At 40.9% G+C, this 17,294-nt stretch overlaps 1 protein-coding gene across 1 annotated transcript in view; it reads left to right on the top strand.

Moving 5' to 3' along the window:
• TBC1D22A (TBC1 domain family member 22A) overlaps positions 1–17,294 on the top strand; it is a 116,087-nt gene that overhangs the window by 57,460 nt on the left and 41,333 nt on the right. Inside the window, exons 9-11 of the mRNA XM_081929162.1 lie at positions 3,571–3,677; positions 6,615–6,690; positions 15,065–15,192. Coding sequence (XP_081785288.1) covers positions 3,571–3,677; positions 6,615–6,690; positions 15,065–15,192 — 311 coding nt within the window. The remainder of the gene's footprint in view (positions 1–3,570; positions 3,678–6,614; positions 6,691–15,064; positions 15,193–17,294) is intronic.

Raw genomic sequence — 17,294 nt, 5'->3', positions numbered from 1 at the left:
TTGTGTTGCTTTGCTGCTTCCTGTGGAGAAGGCGTCTTGTTAAAGCCCTTCTAAATGAATTACTCTTTTTTTTTTGCTCAGAGGAGATTTTCACAAGAATAGGATAATATTCTGTGAAGGAGTAAACAGCAGCTAACAGCAGTGCTTGCAGCAACCGTAGCACTTGGATCAGCATGTCACAGCAGTTTTTCTTTAGGCAGCTATTTTGCTATCTTCCACACTTACACAGACAGCATGGTGAGAATCGCTGCAGGAAGCTGAAGAAAATGAGAGACATTGCTGTGAGACATTATAATTGGGATTTTTTGTACAGTGATATCTTCCTATCCACCTATATATTGACAAAGATGCATGTTGTCCTGCTACTTAAAAAAGAAAAGAAAATCTACATACTGTTTAATTCTTATGTTGCAACGTTTGTGGATTAAACTTGTTGATAGCCCTAAAAGACATCTTAACACTGCTTCTAAAAGGATTACATTATTCATGCAGTTCCATTCTCAGCATTCGCTCTGCTTTATTCAAATGGTCCCTTATTTTGTATTCTTAATGAGTCTGTATGGATTGCTCATCATATTCTACACACTCTCTCTCCCTCTGTGCTCTGCAGATCTGCTAGTGAATTTACAGCTGGCAGCTTTTTCTCTGGTAGCATTCCTGTGCCATCTAGTAGGATATAATACCCAGAAACCAGCAGATGAAGCCTTTCCTCCTCATTGAGTCTTTGTGGCTGAAGATGAAAGAGTTCCACCTGCTCAATCTTGCCTGATAAGAACCAGTTAAATACACAGGCACAGCCAGCAGAACATTGGCAGTCTCACCTGAAATTGGAAGTAGAAGACAAAATGGGGCAAATAACTAACCACTCTGATTGAACACACCCCAGAGTTTACTTTCTGATTGCACTGTGGAGACTGGTAGTTCTTAAGATTTTGAAACCTTTTTTTTTTTTAAGGCCAGAGGAGTAACATTTACACACTTTGGACATTCTTTTTGTTTGAATGCTAGATGGATCTGTTAGGATTCTTGATCCGTGTTTGCAGTCATGGGATTGTTGTCTATCACGTGACGGTGTATGTTTTCATTCCACAGAGTGGGAAGTGTTGGAGACAGGATTTTTTTGGTATTACTGTGTTCCCTGAAGTGGGACTATTGTCATTTGTTCTTTCTCTCTTTGCTGTCTGATGAGAAAGAGGAAGGAGCTAAGTCAGAATGCTCCAAGTGTATTATATGTGAATAAGGTAGATTAGCCAAAATGCTGTGCTACTGAGTTCTGTTACACAAACTGCAAATACTCTGCAGGATCGTAAGTGTGCTGATGCTTTTTGATGCAAGTCGCTGTGATGTTTGGGCTGAAGAATGCTTTTGAAGCTCCCGAACGATTGACCAGGAGGGAGAGAACATGCCCGTCAGGCATGTGTCTCTACCAGGGTCTTACACAAGTGTAGGACGATCCTAACAGGATCATCAAGCTAAGAGGTATCTGCAAACGCAGCCTCTCAGAATTGTTTCTCTCTTCCCCTTTCCGCAGGGATGGGGAACCCTTTTCAACTTGAGAGGTTCATTCCCTACTGGGCAGCTTTCTCAGGGCTGCGTACCAATAGTGGCGGTGAGGACCGGAGGCAAAAGTGAGCAGAGCGATTAATGTAGATTTTCCCTTTCCATAGTAAGTTAGTTTCTGTACATACCCGCACTCCTTTCTGTCCGCCAACCAGACAAGCAAAATGCATTATTGGGAGCGTTCCAGCCAGGCAAAAATGTCTGGTATGAATCAGGTCATAGAATAGAATCATAGAATTGCAGAGTTGGAAGGCACCCTAAGGGTCATCTAGTCCAACCCCCTCCAATCCAGGAATCTCAGCTAAAGCATCCATGACAGATGGCTATCTAACCTTTGCTTAAAAACCTCCAAGGAAGGAGAGTCTACAACCTCCCGAGGGAGACCGTTCCACTGTCAGAAAGTTTTTTCTGAAGTTTTGTTGGAATCTCCTTTATTGTAACCTGAAGCCATTGTTTTGAGTCCTACCCTCCAGAGCAGGAGAAAACAAGTGTGTTCCCTCTTCAATGTGATAATCCTTTAAATATATGAAGATGTCTCTCATATATTCTCTCAGTCTCCTCTTTCTCAAGCTAAACATACTCAGCTCCTTCAACTGTTCCTTTATAGGCATGGATTTCAATCCTTGATCATCTTGGTTGCCCTCCTCTTTCTTGTACAGCATTCAGTTTTGGGCATTGGCTAGCCCAGGGGTCAGCAAACTTTTTCAGCAGGGGGCCGCTCCACTGTCCCTCAGACCTTGTGGGGGGCTGGACTATATTTTGGAAAAAAATAAATGAACGAATTCCTATGCCCCACAAATAACCCAGAGATGCATTTTCAATAAAAGTACACATTCTACTCACGTAAAAACATGCTGATTCCCGGACCGTCTGCGGGCCGGATTGAGAAGGCGATTGGGCCACATCCGGCCCCCGGGCCTTAGTTTGCATACCCATGCACTAGCCAATACAGATCTTCCTCCTGCCAGGCCTGCTGAACATAAAACAGAACTATAGGTCTGGTTTTGTCCTGACTTGGGGCTCACCTCACTGATTGTGCAGCAGCTGTTCTAAAATGCACCATTACTCTGTGACATAAGAAAAATTACTTTATTATTACCATGGTTTTGCATATGGAAATTGAGGTATGTTTCTGTTTGGGAGGAAAACAGATCTTAGGGCCACAGACTCCTGCAGAGTCGGGCACACTTGAGTTTGCTTAGCCTGGATTGAATTGTAAATTTAGTCTAGAGTCTCAAGTACTGCATTGGTCAAAAATGGCTATCAAGATTGGTTTTGATATGTTTTCTTCGCCATCACTAGTAAAAGCAAATCTCAGCTAAGCAACAACTGCCGCTTAACAAACATTTAATTATTTTTCTAAGGATGGCGTTGGATATCAGTAGATTGCAGTTGTGGGTGGAATGTAAATTTTTATCAATTAATTTTGAAGCAATTACAATTCTGATAAACTTATTCATTGCTGATATCTATTCACACTTGTTTGCTGATCTATTAGGGCTTGGAGCAGAAATCATAACGGGAACTTGTCCTTCAGTGTAGGGTCTCTGTGTATACTGCAGCAAATATGCGTCCCCAAGTGCTAGAGGTATGATATTTCTCTTGAGGACACTTCTATATCTCTCTGTGCCCTTGCAATCCTAACTCAACACACGTAATCTTAAGAGGGTGATCTTGGTTGGCCTTGGAAGTTGTGATGTGAAATGGGCTGGAATTAGTTGTGGATAGATTTCATGCATTTTCAGATTTTTATGGTGGTGTGCCATAGTCCTTTAAGTTTCCACAGTGGATTTGATTTGATTTTTTTAAAGCTCCTGTGCATTTCTAATATCGGGGGTGAATGATTGTTCGAAAACACCAGGTTTAGCTGAATAGTGCTTTTAGTCCTTAGTAAAGGTCGTACGGTTTAATGTTCATAGATAAGGTTAGTGATTGCTATATCTTGTATATGTGTGTAAACCTTTTGTTTATTCTGTGAACTTCATTTTCCCTCTCTCTTTTACCAAACAGAAGAAGAAGTGGAAAATTTTGATGTTTCCAGTCTGCCCGCCGAAGTGCTGCAGAACATTGAAGCTGACAGTTTCTGGTGCATGAGTAAACTGCTTGATGGCATTCAGGTAAATTGATTTCCCCTTCTCTAACCATTGGGATAACTGATTAGCATTGTTGCCAATAACAGCATCAAGAGTGTTGAAAAAGAATATACCTGATGAGTAGAATAGGGCAGTAGATGCCACCATATTTAAAAAATGTGAAATGTAAACAGGACATTGGTATTTATGAGGTACATTTTGAAATTGGTTCTCCTTCCTGGTGTGCACTAGTACAACCTTTCTTGAGCTTGATTGAAAACATACTGTTTTTCCACATGTTGGTCGACAGTTTTCTTTTCTTTTTTAAAAAGTAGATTATTCTGATATGATTGCTATTTTATTGTGAGTGTTTCTGGTCAGGGATGAGGCCAAACAGTCTTTGTAACTTGCTTCTCATCTGTGCAGTCTGGCAGGTTTCTTTCTGGCAGGAATAAACTCCCTGCAGCTGCTCCTTCTGTTGCCTAGGAGTGGAGGGAACATTTTTCAGCTGGAGAGTTTTATTCCCTCCTGGGCAGATTGCCTATGCTTTATATGTCAACACAAGCACACCATACAGTTATTTCAAGATTGGTGTTACACGCTTCTGGTAAGTTGTCATATAACAGCTTAGCCACTGCATTTTGCATGAACTGCAGCTTCTGAAACATCTTCAAGGGCAGCCCCACATAGAGCATATTGCAGTAATCTATCCGTGAAGTCAACAGTGCATGGGCACTGCAGTCAAGCTTTCTAAGTCCAGGAACAGTTGTAAGTAGCAAATCAGTGTGATCTGGGATAAGGCTATTGACAGCAACTATGCACTATCTCCAGGATCAGATGCAAAGCAGCTCTGAATGCCAAATATTGGGGGACAACAGAGGGCTATTTTCCTCATATCCTGCTTGTAGACTTCCCCAGAGTCATTTGATTGGCAAGTGGAGGGAAAAGGATGTTGGACTGTAGATAAGTCTTTGGTCACATTCAGCAGGGCAGATACACAGTTTTGTCCAGGAAACATGCTGGAAAGAAGAAGAAGAAATCCTGATCTGTATGGCAGTCCACTACACATGGTTGGCTTACCTTGTGGAAAGGATTCTTCCATTGCCTTCACTGATGTTCACAAATATCATCATCAAACCTTTATTGGCATCACTTGCAAACATTCAGAATAAATAGGCCAATGCGATCTCGTCGCCATTTCAACAGTACAGTCATTTGCCAAAAGGAAGAAGAGGCAAGCAATCTATTTCACCTCTGTGGGTCTCCAGCAAAGGCAGGGTCCTGTAGCATACTTCGGCTGCAAAAAATCAAATAAAGGAACTTAGCTACTGTCTTGGTGAGCTCCTGGTCTCTCCCATGTAATAAGAAGCATTTGACCTCTGTCTCTGGTTTCCATATTGGGATACATAGCTGGTCTAAGAATTGTTGGTGGAGATCATCATATATTTTACATTTTTGAGTTCATTTTCTGTTTATTCCCTTGTGTGGCACACACCTCACTGTTCAGATTTAAAATGTTTTCCTTTTAATTTTTTTGCATGTGTTTAGTTTCCATTTGTACTATGCTTGATCCTATACACTAGATCCTAGACTCAGCTTTCTCAGCTTCCTCCTGAGACCACAAAAGCTAGTTTCATGGATCCCTGCTTGGAAATTGTAGCTATAACCCCTCCCCTTCCTTAATCTGTAGGTTAAACTGCTATAAGGCTAGGAATTTAGTAAGCTTTTAACAAGTTTGGACTGGTAGAAGTTTTATGGCTTATTAATATACATGCTGTTTGCCTATTTAATACTGTTTAATACTGTTTTCCATTTATGAATTGCTTTCTTATATTTTATTCATACATTTTATTATATTTCAGTTTTTGCCAAGTTTGTATATTTTCTTCATTTTTGTTTACTGATGGAAATAAATTTATCCAATTTATTTTATTTTTGGTCTGGTCTGATCCCTTTCTGATTACCCCCAATAAATTGGGGGTAGCAAAATTTAAGAACCTATTTGTAGATAGCTACAGCTGGCATATGCTGCAGACATGTTGCACACACTTGCATTCACACACAACATGCTCACACGAGGATGTGCGCTGTTATGGGATGTGAATTGCTCCTTTCTCTGCTGACCTGGCGAGTGACCTGTATCCTGATGTGGGACTGGGCTGGAGAGCTTGGCAGTCTGCTGCTTGTCTCAGCTCCTCAGTGGAGATGAGAGATCTGGTGAGCTGGGAGAAGCAGCAATCTGTTTCCCAATCCCACCCAGATGTGAGCCAGTGAGAGCTTTTGAATTTGCCTCCTCCAATTCCAGGGAGCTTCAAAAGCGGGAATCAAAGGGCAGTCTAGTAGATTACATTAGGGAACTGGGGGGCTGGTGTGCTGCAGCCTAATATGGCCTGCAGGTTTGCAACCCATGGTGGAAAGTTATGCTATGGAATTTATCAACCGGGAAGTTTCCAGATTTTAAAAATACACAGGGGTGGGTTACCTGTGCCCCTCCAGACGTTGGATTCCTCATATAACCTTAACCAGGATCACCAAAAGTTGGGGTGATGGGAGTTGTAGTCCAACAATACTCGGGGTGCTACAGGTTCTTTATTCCTTTGTAAGGTGTGCATTCTTGGGAATGTCTGATGTTCTTGGGGAGTTTATCATGTCTCTCCCCACAGCCACTGAAAGGAAAAGAAATAATCTAGCAACGAACCATGGCCATCTTTGCATGATAATTCCTAATAGACATTTTTCTGTTTGTTATTGATACGCACGTTAGAGAACATGTTTTACTTAAGCAAGTTGGACAGAGCCTCTGTTGAGATACCTACTGTGTTTTGAATGGTAATTTTACCCACTCTCAGCTGGTCACTCTGCAAGGTTGAAGTCAGCTGCCAGCAAGACATTGATTCAGCAGTGTGATTTTTTTTTTTTTTTGAAGCAACTGTGTTCATATCTCTTTGTCAACATGCTTGCTTTATGATCTTGTCTCCTTAGGATAACTACACCTTTGCTCAGCCTGGTATTCAGAAGAAAGTGAAAATGCTGGAAGAACTGGTTAGCCGAATTGACGGTACGTCTTGAAAACTAAGCGAGACTGGACGTGGCTTGGTTGAAAGTGTTTAGTTAGAAGACTTTGCTAGCTTGCCTGGGCAATACCAGCGCAGTGATCCGTCTCTACCATAATGTGGCCTTTCTCAGGCGAGGTGTCACCCTTAATCAACTTGTGGCATAGTGGCCTTTTGCAAACTTACTGCACTGTATCACTTAAAGGAAAGCTACTAGAGCATGCGCCACTCTCATTACTTTTTATTAAGGCAATGTAATCAAAATCCAATGCCAATCTTTTTTGCTGCAGACTAATGGCTACATACAAAAGCCAGCCAGCATTCATTTTACATTAAGCTCAATGATTGTAGTAATTCGGGAGAGTCGCAGTGGTTGTTTATAGTTGTCCTTTGGCACTATGTTTTGTGCCTTTGTGTATCGTTTTGCTATCAGGAATGTCTGAATAATTTCTCTGTGGAATCCAATTAATTACCAACTTTGGAAATAACATCTTTAATATTGGAGATAAATTACAGCGGGTGCGAGGGTAATTTTAGATTATGCTTTCATGTTTTTCGCAGGACTACTTTGAAACATTTTCTACCTTCATCCTTAAAACAATTCCCATCATGAAATGCTGACTGTCATATTGCTGGAGCAGAGTTTAATTAAATGAAATTTGAGAGATAGTGCTTGCCCATTCTAAGCATATTCTCTTGATAGTTCGTTAAATTAACGAGCACAGCAATGCCGAGCAGAACTAAGCATATATTTGTGACACTGCCTGTCAGTTATGAGTGTGTGTGTGTGTGTGTGTGTGTGTATGTGTAAGTCAAAAAATGCTGTTACGCAAGTAACTCAACAGTGGCTAAACTTATTAGGAAGATGATTTCTATTGTTTCATTATGCACAGTGTAAGCTTTGTTGCAGCAGCATTTACTGCAACAATTTATATATTTGCTTGCTTGTATTTGAACAATCTAGATTGTTGATAGTGACATTGGCTGTGCTTAGAGGTGAACATTCACATAACTGATGGCAATGAAATGCATGAGTTGCCATCAAAGAAAGCTATTTAATATGCCTAGTTGCAAATAACTTGCTACTTAGCAGCTGTTGTCTGCGAAAAGCAGTGGTGCGATCCTTCCTCACGCAAATGACACCCTTGGTGTAAATGTATTGCATGGGAAACGCCATTTTCCAGCAGTAGATCATTCACTTTTCTTGCAAAAGGTCCCAGACTCAGTCTCTCTATGGCATCTCCAGATAGGACTCTTGTCTTGTTTCCTTGGAGTGCCTCTTCCAATCAGAGATGACAATACTGAGCTGGATAGTCCAATTATGTGGCAAGGTATGCTACTATCTCTAAGTCGCAAGAGAGAAGCAGTAGGTTTCCTGGCTCTTCATTTAGCCCTTGTACTCCAACCCATAGATCTGGTTGGAAGTTCACCCATGCTTGAAATTAAATATGGCTCTAGCCCTGAGTTAAAGGAATGGGTGGAATATTCAGAAGCCTCCTGGTTTCCTGCTCTTGCAGCCGTAGGACAAACTCTGGAAGACAGAGATTTATTTTTATTTTTATTTAGCTTTCTCTGTGTGTATGTGCGTGTTGGTAGGAATCTTGCATTATGTACTTGCCCAAACCATCGGCAAGGTTTTTTGTACATAAGAAGCAATCACTGCACGTCTTAACATAACTGGTTAATGAAGATAGCAAGGCTTGAATTAAGAAGAACAGGAGGTTGATACGTGGTGACAAATATGCTCTGCTAGAACAATCTAAGATGGAAAGAGGGTGTGAGTGGGGTGCGGGAATGTTAAATGGAAAAGTGCTTTAATGAAAAAGTGGAGTGATAAATAATATTTATGTTAATCATCCCTGATATTTGCTTAAAATATGTGAGGTTGGAAATATTTATGGCTTGGTTATTAGATGTAGCCAGTCAACCGGAAAATATGGCTTTATTCTCAAAGGATAAGATCTTTCCTCCACAAGCTACTTAGCTTCCCTGCAACTTCTGCACCTGTCACAAAGTTAAGCTGATGATAACCAGCAGCCAGAAAAGCCCGTTGGCAGAACGGAAAGGTGACTGATCTGTGGTTTTAATAAGTTTATTTATTTAGCAGTCTTTACATCCCACCTAGTGATTGAAATCCTCAAAGCGGTTTGCAATGTATTTGCAGCATGATAAAACAGACAGTGAAGCAACCGTCACTGCAGCATGGCACGGGTGTGTACAAGTCACATGCACACACACACCAGTTATCTGATGGTCTGACGAATGCCATTTTGTGGCAGAGTCTCTGTTGACACAGCTAGATGTGAGATCCACACAGGCCAGGACTTTCTCAGTGGCTGGTGCTGCTGTCTCTCAGAAACCCAGCCCTAGTGGCAGACGCAGGGGGTGATGGGGGACTATAGATGCCTCCCTTCCAGTTCTCAGATGCTGCAATCAGTTAAAGGTAAAATCTCAAGCAGTGCCTAATGGGGAGAGAAGGCAAAGCAAAATGCAGTAGAATCAGAGCTTGATCCATTAGTCCCCAGTTCTCTCTGTTGTCAGAAAAGCAGGGCTAGGGGCTTAGGTTGTTTTACAGTGAGGACTGAACATGCTCAGTGGGCATGAAATGCCAGCTGACTAGGGTTTTTTTTTTTTTTGAGGGAGGCAGTGAGGAGGAAACATAGGGTGGATGGGAACTGGCTGGAACCCTATGCAGAAGCACTCCAGCGTGCACCATTTGGTTGCAGTATCCTACTTATATATCCATGCCTTGATAAGCAAAAGTACAGCAAAAGAAGAGGTATGAGTAGACTTGGAATCACTCAAGACGTTTGCAGAGTATATAAAAAAATGGGGAAAACCCTCTGAGCAGACCCATAATAACTCAATGGCATTGAGTATCCGAAAAGGGGGGAAAACATTGGCAACTGGGTGGAAGGTTGAGGGGAAGTGGAATAGAATGGAATAGCTGGAACAGGACGCACACACGTGCACATATATGTTAGAAAGAACGGTCTCGTTGTTTGTTCAGTCATTTCCATAGGTTCCTGGTTCATACTGGGAAGCTGCTTTCCCAAAGAATGGAAGTGAGAGGTGCCCCTAGGCAAAAATTGAGCCCTCCCAAGATTTTCATGTAGCTGAGATTTTAGGTATTCAGCCACCCAACTCTCTCTTGTTCTCAAAAATAAAATAAAAAAATGATTCTGAATACGCATATTACTTTGTATCAGATCCAATGGTCTCAGGACTGCTGGGTTATATAACCCTCCTGAAGACTGAAAGGGGGAATGATTTTTCACCAATCCTCCTGCATCTTTCACCTGCTGAATCTGCTTTATAGGGTTGGGAACCCTCCAGAACAACATCAGACGTAGTGCAGGGGGAAGGAGAAATTTCCTTTTCCATTTTGCCCTGCAGATGATGAATGGAAGGGAATTATTTGGATTGAGCCCTTTATTTCTATTAATGTTAATGCATGCAGTTTAAAAAATATATGTATAAACAGTTTTTTCTTTCCTCACCCCTTTCTTCCTCTGTTGTTTTCTATTAAAATACCTCTCTTTTAAGGACCATGATCTGGCAAGTTCTGAAAGGGTCACTTAACATTGTTGGATGTCTCAGAGTTTCTGCATTCTTGATTTTCAAGTGAGGACAGAATTTTATCCATAACCTTGCTGGAATAAATCCTCGCTCTGGGCATTTGTTTTTTCATTCATATATTGTGAGGACCACATATGTATTATAATAAATGTAGGATCTTCAGAATAACCTGTTCTTCTCATCTTCTAAGGGAATTGTTTTCCAACTCTGTGGATTAAGCTTTCAATTTCAAAGGATTTGTTATTTTACAATATTTATAAGAAATGTGATTACAGTAATTCAGTAAAGCTGTTTTAAATCGCATGCCAAGCATTACAGGAAAAACAATTTTAATTACTTTTCTAAGGTGTTTTAAAGTTGGATGATTTAGAGGCTCAGCGCTAGAACTAAATTCAGCGTCTTGTATGAAATAGCAAGCCCTTTTCCCAACCTTATGCTGTGTGATATTTCTGCATGTTTTATGGAACTCAGCGGTTCAGTGTCTTACCAGTAGATTTTACTGCCTCATTAAACAATTGTATCGATTGAAAATAACTTTGTCTTTTGGGGAAGTTCAGCACGAACGAAACTTATTTGAGCTTGAACTGGAATGACTTTTTTCTTTTCTTTTTGTCTAGTAGTTCCATATTTTAAGTCACAATGGACTTTTGGAGAAAGGTTACGCTAGGAAACCTTGATTTTCAGTGGTGATGACCAAGAAGGGCTTTCTGGAGTGTCAGGGGTAAACAAGTTGAACTGTCTCATGATTGTAGATCTTTGTAAGGAGAGGAAGACAAAGACTATCAATAGGAGGGTTCCCTAGCACAATTCAAAGTGTTGATGCTGATCTTAAAAGCCCTAAACTGCCTTGGCCCAGTATGCTTGAAGGAGTGTCTCCACTCCCATCATTCTGCCCGCACACTGAGGTCCACCTCCAAGGGTCTTCTGTTGGTTCCCTCACAGGGAACCAGGCAGAAGATCTTCTTGGCAGTGGTGCTCTCCTTGTGGAATGCCCTCCCATCAGATGCCAAGGAGATGAAGAACTGCACAACTTTTAGAAGACATCTGAAGGCAGCCCTGTACAGTCATACCTCGGGTTACAGACGCTTCAGGTTGCATTTTTTTGGGGGGGTTACGGACCCACCGAAACCCGGAAGTACCGGAATGGGTTACTTCTGGGTTTCGGGGGTTGCCCGTGCGCAGAAGCGCCAAATCGCAACCCGCACATGCGCAGATGTGCTGCTGCAGATTGCGAATGTGCATCCCACACGGATCACGTTCACAACCCGAGCTTTAAATGTTTGATGTTTTATTATGTTTTTATATTTTGCTGGAAGCCACCCAGAGTGGCTTGGGAAACCCAGCCAGATGAAAGGGGTATTATTATTATTATTATTATTATTATTATTATTATTATTATTATTATTTTATTACATTCGGTAGTTGATGATGGGCTGGGGTGGCAGTGCTCACCTGCACTCTGGTCAGCTGTGATGCTGGTGCTTATTGGGGTGGTAGAGGGAGAGGCAAGGTCTATATATTGCAAACACACTGGCGTAACCAATCTGGTTATCTTGCCAGTGCCAAACTCTGGTTCTCTTGCACCTTGCCAAACTTGCTGCCGCTTTGCCCCTCCCCTTATAGCTCCCAGTAGGCAGCAGCAACACAACCAGCTGAAGGTCAGATAAGTCCTGCCACCCCAGCACAACATCCACTACTGCAAATGAGTGTTACAGTACTGGATGCAAGTCAGTACTGTATGGTGTATGCCAGTACTGGCAATGGCCAGTTACAGATGCATCTAATGACCATACAAATGGCCCACCCTTGCAACGTGGGCGCTCCTCCCAAAGTAGCTTCACTGTCCGGATTATCCTGCTAGTTGTTAAGGCTGGCTTTCTTAATGGGCAGCTTGTCTCTTCTCCTAGATATCCCCTGACAGTAGGATTGCATGAAGTCTAGGTGTAGCGATAGGAAGGCGAACAGCAGGTATTCAGCTAGACTTCAGCCTTCACCAAAATTGCTTAGTTACAAAATCTGAGGCAGTTAAGAACTTGGCAAAGATGGGAATTTAGAGAAGCATCTGATGTAATGAAAGAAACTTTCTTAGCATCTGGAAGCAGGGTGTCATTTTTAGCAAACACTATTTCTTTATATTCTACTTAAGAATGGAGTATGAAATTATTATGCTTCTTGGTACCAACACACAGTGCATTTTGCATAAACATGTTATTTAATAAGCCTGAACACACATAAATCCATGGTATAAAATATGCATATATAACTTTTTTTTTTAATGGGAGGACCTGTATCAGCACATTTTCAATAGGTTAGTATAGGTTTTTTTTAAAAGTCCTGAGAAGACTGTTAAACAAATTCACCCCTTATTTCTTTTGATACAAGAACTATTATTTCTTGAAGATTTAGCATAATTTTATTATCGCAAACTGCTGTATAAGTATTTTATGAAAAAATACTTTTAAGTCTGAAAGATGGCAATAATTACATCTGCCGAGTCATTCATTACATCTGCATGCTTACTATCAGTGAAATGGAAAATTTAAATTTGGAATTATTGCCAGCCAAATTACCTTTATCGGTGAAATAACATCTGTTCACAATTACTTATAAAAAAGGAGGAATGAATCTTTTCAGCCTGTGCATTTTCGTTTTGTCTCTGAATATATTATAAAACAAATTGCAAATAAAGCTTTGCACTTAGTGATCCATTTTTCAACATGTTAGGGAGAAATAGAGCTAAGCCCACAGGAAATTCAGTATGCTTAAATTTGTATTTTTTTATAAAGTGAGTTGAAATATGTTGCCCCAGTTTGTAGCTTTTCATTATTTTCAAAGGATTTCCAATAATCCGAAGTAAATATGTAGCGGCTGTGGAATCTACTATTTATGAGTAGCTGCTGCATTTACCTCTGAGTAAATGCTTCAATTAGCTTGAAATAACTTCTAAATCTAAAGTGATGCAGCAAATTTGTCAACCTACGGTATTTGCGCCAGCCTATGACACATTCTTAAGCAAGTTAAATGCTCCGCCGTATCTCACTGCTTTGCATTTCCTACTATATTTGCTAAGGGGAAATGTAGGCTTTTCTCATTCTTCACTTTGAGCAGCAGTTGCTGATTGGACAATGGCCTTTCTGAGTCCTCTGAGACAAGCGCAGTTCTATCAGTATTGGCAGGTACACATTCAAGACTCGCTGCATATATGTTTGTGCTCTATAGCATGCAGGAGTGTCAACATGGCCTCGCAACCGTGGGTGCCCAGAGCCCTGGGTGCCATGCGGCGTGCATAGCCGTGGCACCAAAATTTGTGGGTTCCTGGCCCCTTCATGGGGAATTTTGTGAGTGCTCAGGCACCCAGGGAGTTGGCACCTATGATAACATGTAAGGGTTGCATGTGGGGAGAAAAGGTAGTGGTTCTTGTCTCTCACCACTATACAGTTTTTTTGTAGAGAAGGTGCTGTGCATGTTAGAAATTTAAGATAAAATCCCCGGCTTCTGTGCTTCATATAGAATGTAGTAAACCCCTTCTTAGTGTGTGTGTTATTTTTGTCTTGCCTTTCTTCTTAGAAGTGTTGGCACACCAAGAGTAAGGGGCGCTCTTTCTCTGCTAAGCCTAGTGGTCCACTTTGATGGGAGGGTCTACAAAGGAAGATCCCTGGCAAAATGGACTTTGCAGCCATTGCTGACCATCTCATTGGCACTGTCCGCAAAACCCAGCTCCATCAGGGACCAGCTACACTCGGAAGCTGGGATAGGGAATTGATCCTCACAAGACTTGCATCTGGCGCCACGTTTAAGAGGCATCAAATGCATGCCCTGCTCGCCAAGAAACAACCAAGAATGCTTTGCAAGGTTCCCAATGCTTTCTGTGCAGCTGGGTCTCAACTAATCTCATATCTGACATCAGGTTTGTAGCAGGTGGGTGTAGCTTGGGGGAAACGGCTTCACAGGCCAAATTAGAAACCGTGCCAAACCTAAATGGGCATGTAGTTTGTAGGTTACCCACTGCTGTCTTAAAAACTTAGGAGAAGATGGAGAAACCCATTGAGAAGCAGTGTAGGGGTAAATTGTAGTACCGATTCATCAGAGGCCAAATCTCCTTGTGCCTCACCACCATTCAGTCACAGATCTACCAGAGATTTTGGTTGTCAGATTGCTCATTATATAATATATATATATATATATTAAGGAGGATACTCGATGCTACTTTAATGTTAAAACACACACATGTTCACATGAATCATAAGTAACTCTTAACTCCCCATAGCTTGTTTTTAGTGGTGTGCGTGCAGTGAAAAGAAAAAGAAATTCTGCCTTTTAATGAGATTTTTTTTTTTTAAAAAAAAGATAATGTATTCACGGCTTGGTTTTTAAGCTACAATTCCATCCTGTGTTCATGCAGCTGACACATTCTAAAATGACAAGTTGACAATGTCACACAATCACATCTTAACATTTAATACTTTTTTTTTAAAAAAGCACTAGGACAAACTTGGGACTAAATCAGTGTACCACAAACAAGTAACTATATTGAAACTCTGCACTTGCAGTATGATTTTCATTCAGTTATTTAAATATATGGAAAATATTCATCACAGAACCTGTTAATAGATCCTTTTGAACGTCATCTACAATGCTGGTGTAAAATTTACTTGCTGTTTCTATTTGGGCCTCTTTTGGAGGAAATTGTTTGCTTATATAATGTTGAATTTGGTTTTTTTTTAAAAAAAAAAACAACTGCTTGTGATTAATGCTTCATAGAGCCCTCTTGGTAAACTTATTTCAATTTTTCTCTTTCAGAGCAAGTGCACAGACACTTAGAGCAACACGAGGTGAAATACCTTCAGTTTGCTTTCCGCTGGATGAATAACTTGTTGATGAGAGAAGTTCCCCTGCGGTGCACCATAAGGCTTTGGGACACATACCAGGTGAACTGTTGCTTTGAGCCCTCATTATGGAGCACAGTGCTGTTTGAAGCCGCATGCCTCTCCCATGTAGACTTGATTTAAGAAACGGAGCTGGCCGATTTCTGTTGAGCATCCGAGTATTTGACATTCTTGATGTGCAGGAGCCTTAGATATTGGAAACTAAAGTTGATGAGCACGTTTGCCTATGGTTATCTGCATTTAGCAGAGGGAATAAGAGTCTCTTTCAAGATCACTGCACACCCATATGATTTTGCCCTCATCATGGTTGAGCAAGTCCTTGGAGATGTCACCTCCATGTGCTGCAGTTACCAAGACGGCAAACAGATTATGAGAAGAAGGTTTAGAGCAGCACAGAAAATGCCTCTAACAAAATACAGGGATTCGTTCTTTAACAACAAGTCCCTTTTGAGGTCTGGAGCTTTTGGCCTTAACCCCTAATCCTAAACTTAAATGAAACCTAAATTTCTCAAGTACACTTCCTTATATCTCCCTCGTTTACTCTGGCCTAGCCTTCCCTGACTTTTGAAATTTGGATTGCAAACTGGACTGGTTTATATTACTCTGTAAAGTGCCATGTATGTTGATAGCACTACATTTTAAAAAAACAAAAACAGCCTCAGTTCTCAAAATCGATGTATATATTAATTGCTTGGCACTGGCCAGTTGATGACACAAATATATCTCCACAACAGATAGCCTGGACTTAGGGTTGCCATGTATCCTCTTTTTCCAGGACACGTCCTCTTTCTGGGATAAAATTTCTTTCTTGGTGGATTTTTTTAATTTGCCAAAATGTCTTTCTGCATGAGACACAGACATAACTGGTGGTTGAAGACTTGCTTTCCTCTACTCTTTTCCTGCCTCCCTCAGCAATATATCACAGCTTCTGTAGTCTACATATAGTAGGGGTATTTAAAATGAGAGTCGTCATAGCGTCCTCTTTTTCTCTCTTCAAAATATGGCAACCCTGTATATGCCCCACATATATTATAAGTACACTATTAAAAATGAGCTCTCTTCCATGGCTGCATATAGGAGAGCTATATAACCCAAAGAAGGCTCACAAAAAAATCTTGTGTCATTGACATTTCATTTTATTTGAAATGTCTGAACCACCACCTGCACATACATTTCAATGCAGCTAAGCAATATGCTAAACAACACATATAAAACAATCAAAATACAATGGCACCTTGGTTTGCAACCGTAATCTGTTCTGGAGGTCCGTTTGTAAACCAAAACAGGTTGTAACCCAAGGCACGCTTTTGCCAATGGGGCCTGCCCAAATTTTTTTGTTCATAATCCAAAAAATGGGTTGTAATCCAAAAAAAGTTTGCAAACTGGGACACGTACTTCCGGGTTTGACATGTTTGTAATCCAAAACATATGCAAACCAGACTGTTTACAAACCAAGGTACCACTGTATATAAAAAGGCAGTAAACTATATGCCTAAACAATAAATCTGTATCGGCAATAAAAAAGAATTAATGGAAATGTTAATTATTGGTTTTGTCATCTGAAACCTAAAGCGTTTTGGCTCAAACAAGCCTTCTTCGGGGGTCTATCTCATTTGTTTATCAGTGGCTCAGAACCCATCAGTTTTAAAGGCAGGGAGATTCCATAGGAGCTTTGCTGTGGAAGGTCATTAAAACACAAGAAACAAGGGAGATAAACCCATGAAGACAGCTCGTTGGAGCTGAAACGCGTTGGGCTAATATAACAATAAGCTACCATTCTTTCCAGCATCTCTGAGAAACACCCCCCCTTTTTTTGTTCACATTTTTGGATGCTTCCATTTCTGTGTGTTTCCCTGTGAAACCTAGCAAACCCCTTCCCCCTTTCAGAAAAGAATCTCACAATCTAGGCACCATTACAGTCAAGGCTCCATCCTCTGCATCCATTTGGCTCATGTCTGGGAGTGGGGAAGTAGGATACAAAATAGGACCTCCAGAAATAGCACAAGTGCATAGGCAGATTAATATGGGAGAAAGTGGGCTCAAGAGATAGGAGGATTATTTTATGTGGAACTCTGTAGTTTTCTGTTGATTCACTCTGAATTAATCTTTCACCAAATAATTCCATTTCTGCCATTTCCCATGCT

Source organism: Podarcis melisellensis (assembly GCF_964234715.1).
Source record: "Podarcis melisellensis genome assembly, chromosome: 10".
Taxonomy (NCBI): domain Eukaryota; kingdom Metazoa; phylum Chordata; class Lepidosauria; order Squamata; family Lacertidae; genus Podarcis; species Podarcis melisellensis.
This window is presented reverse-complemented; position numbering and strand designations above follow the sequence as displayed.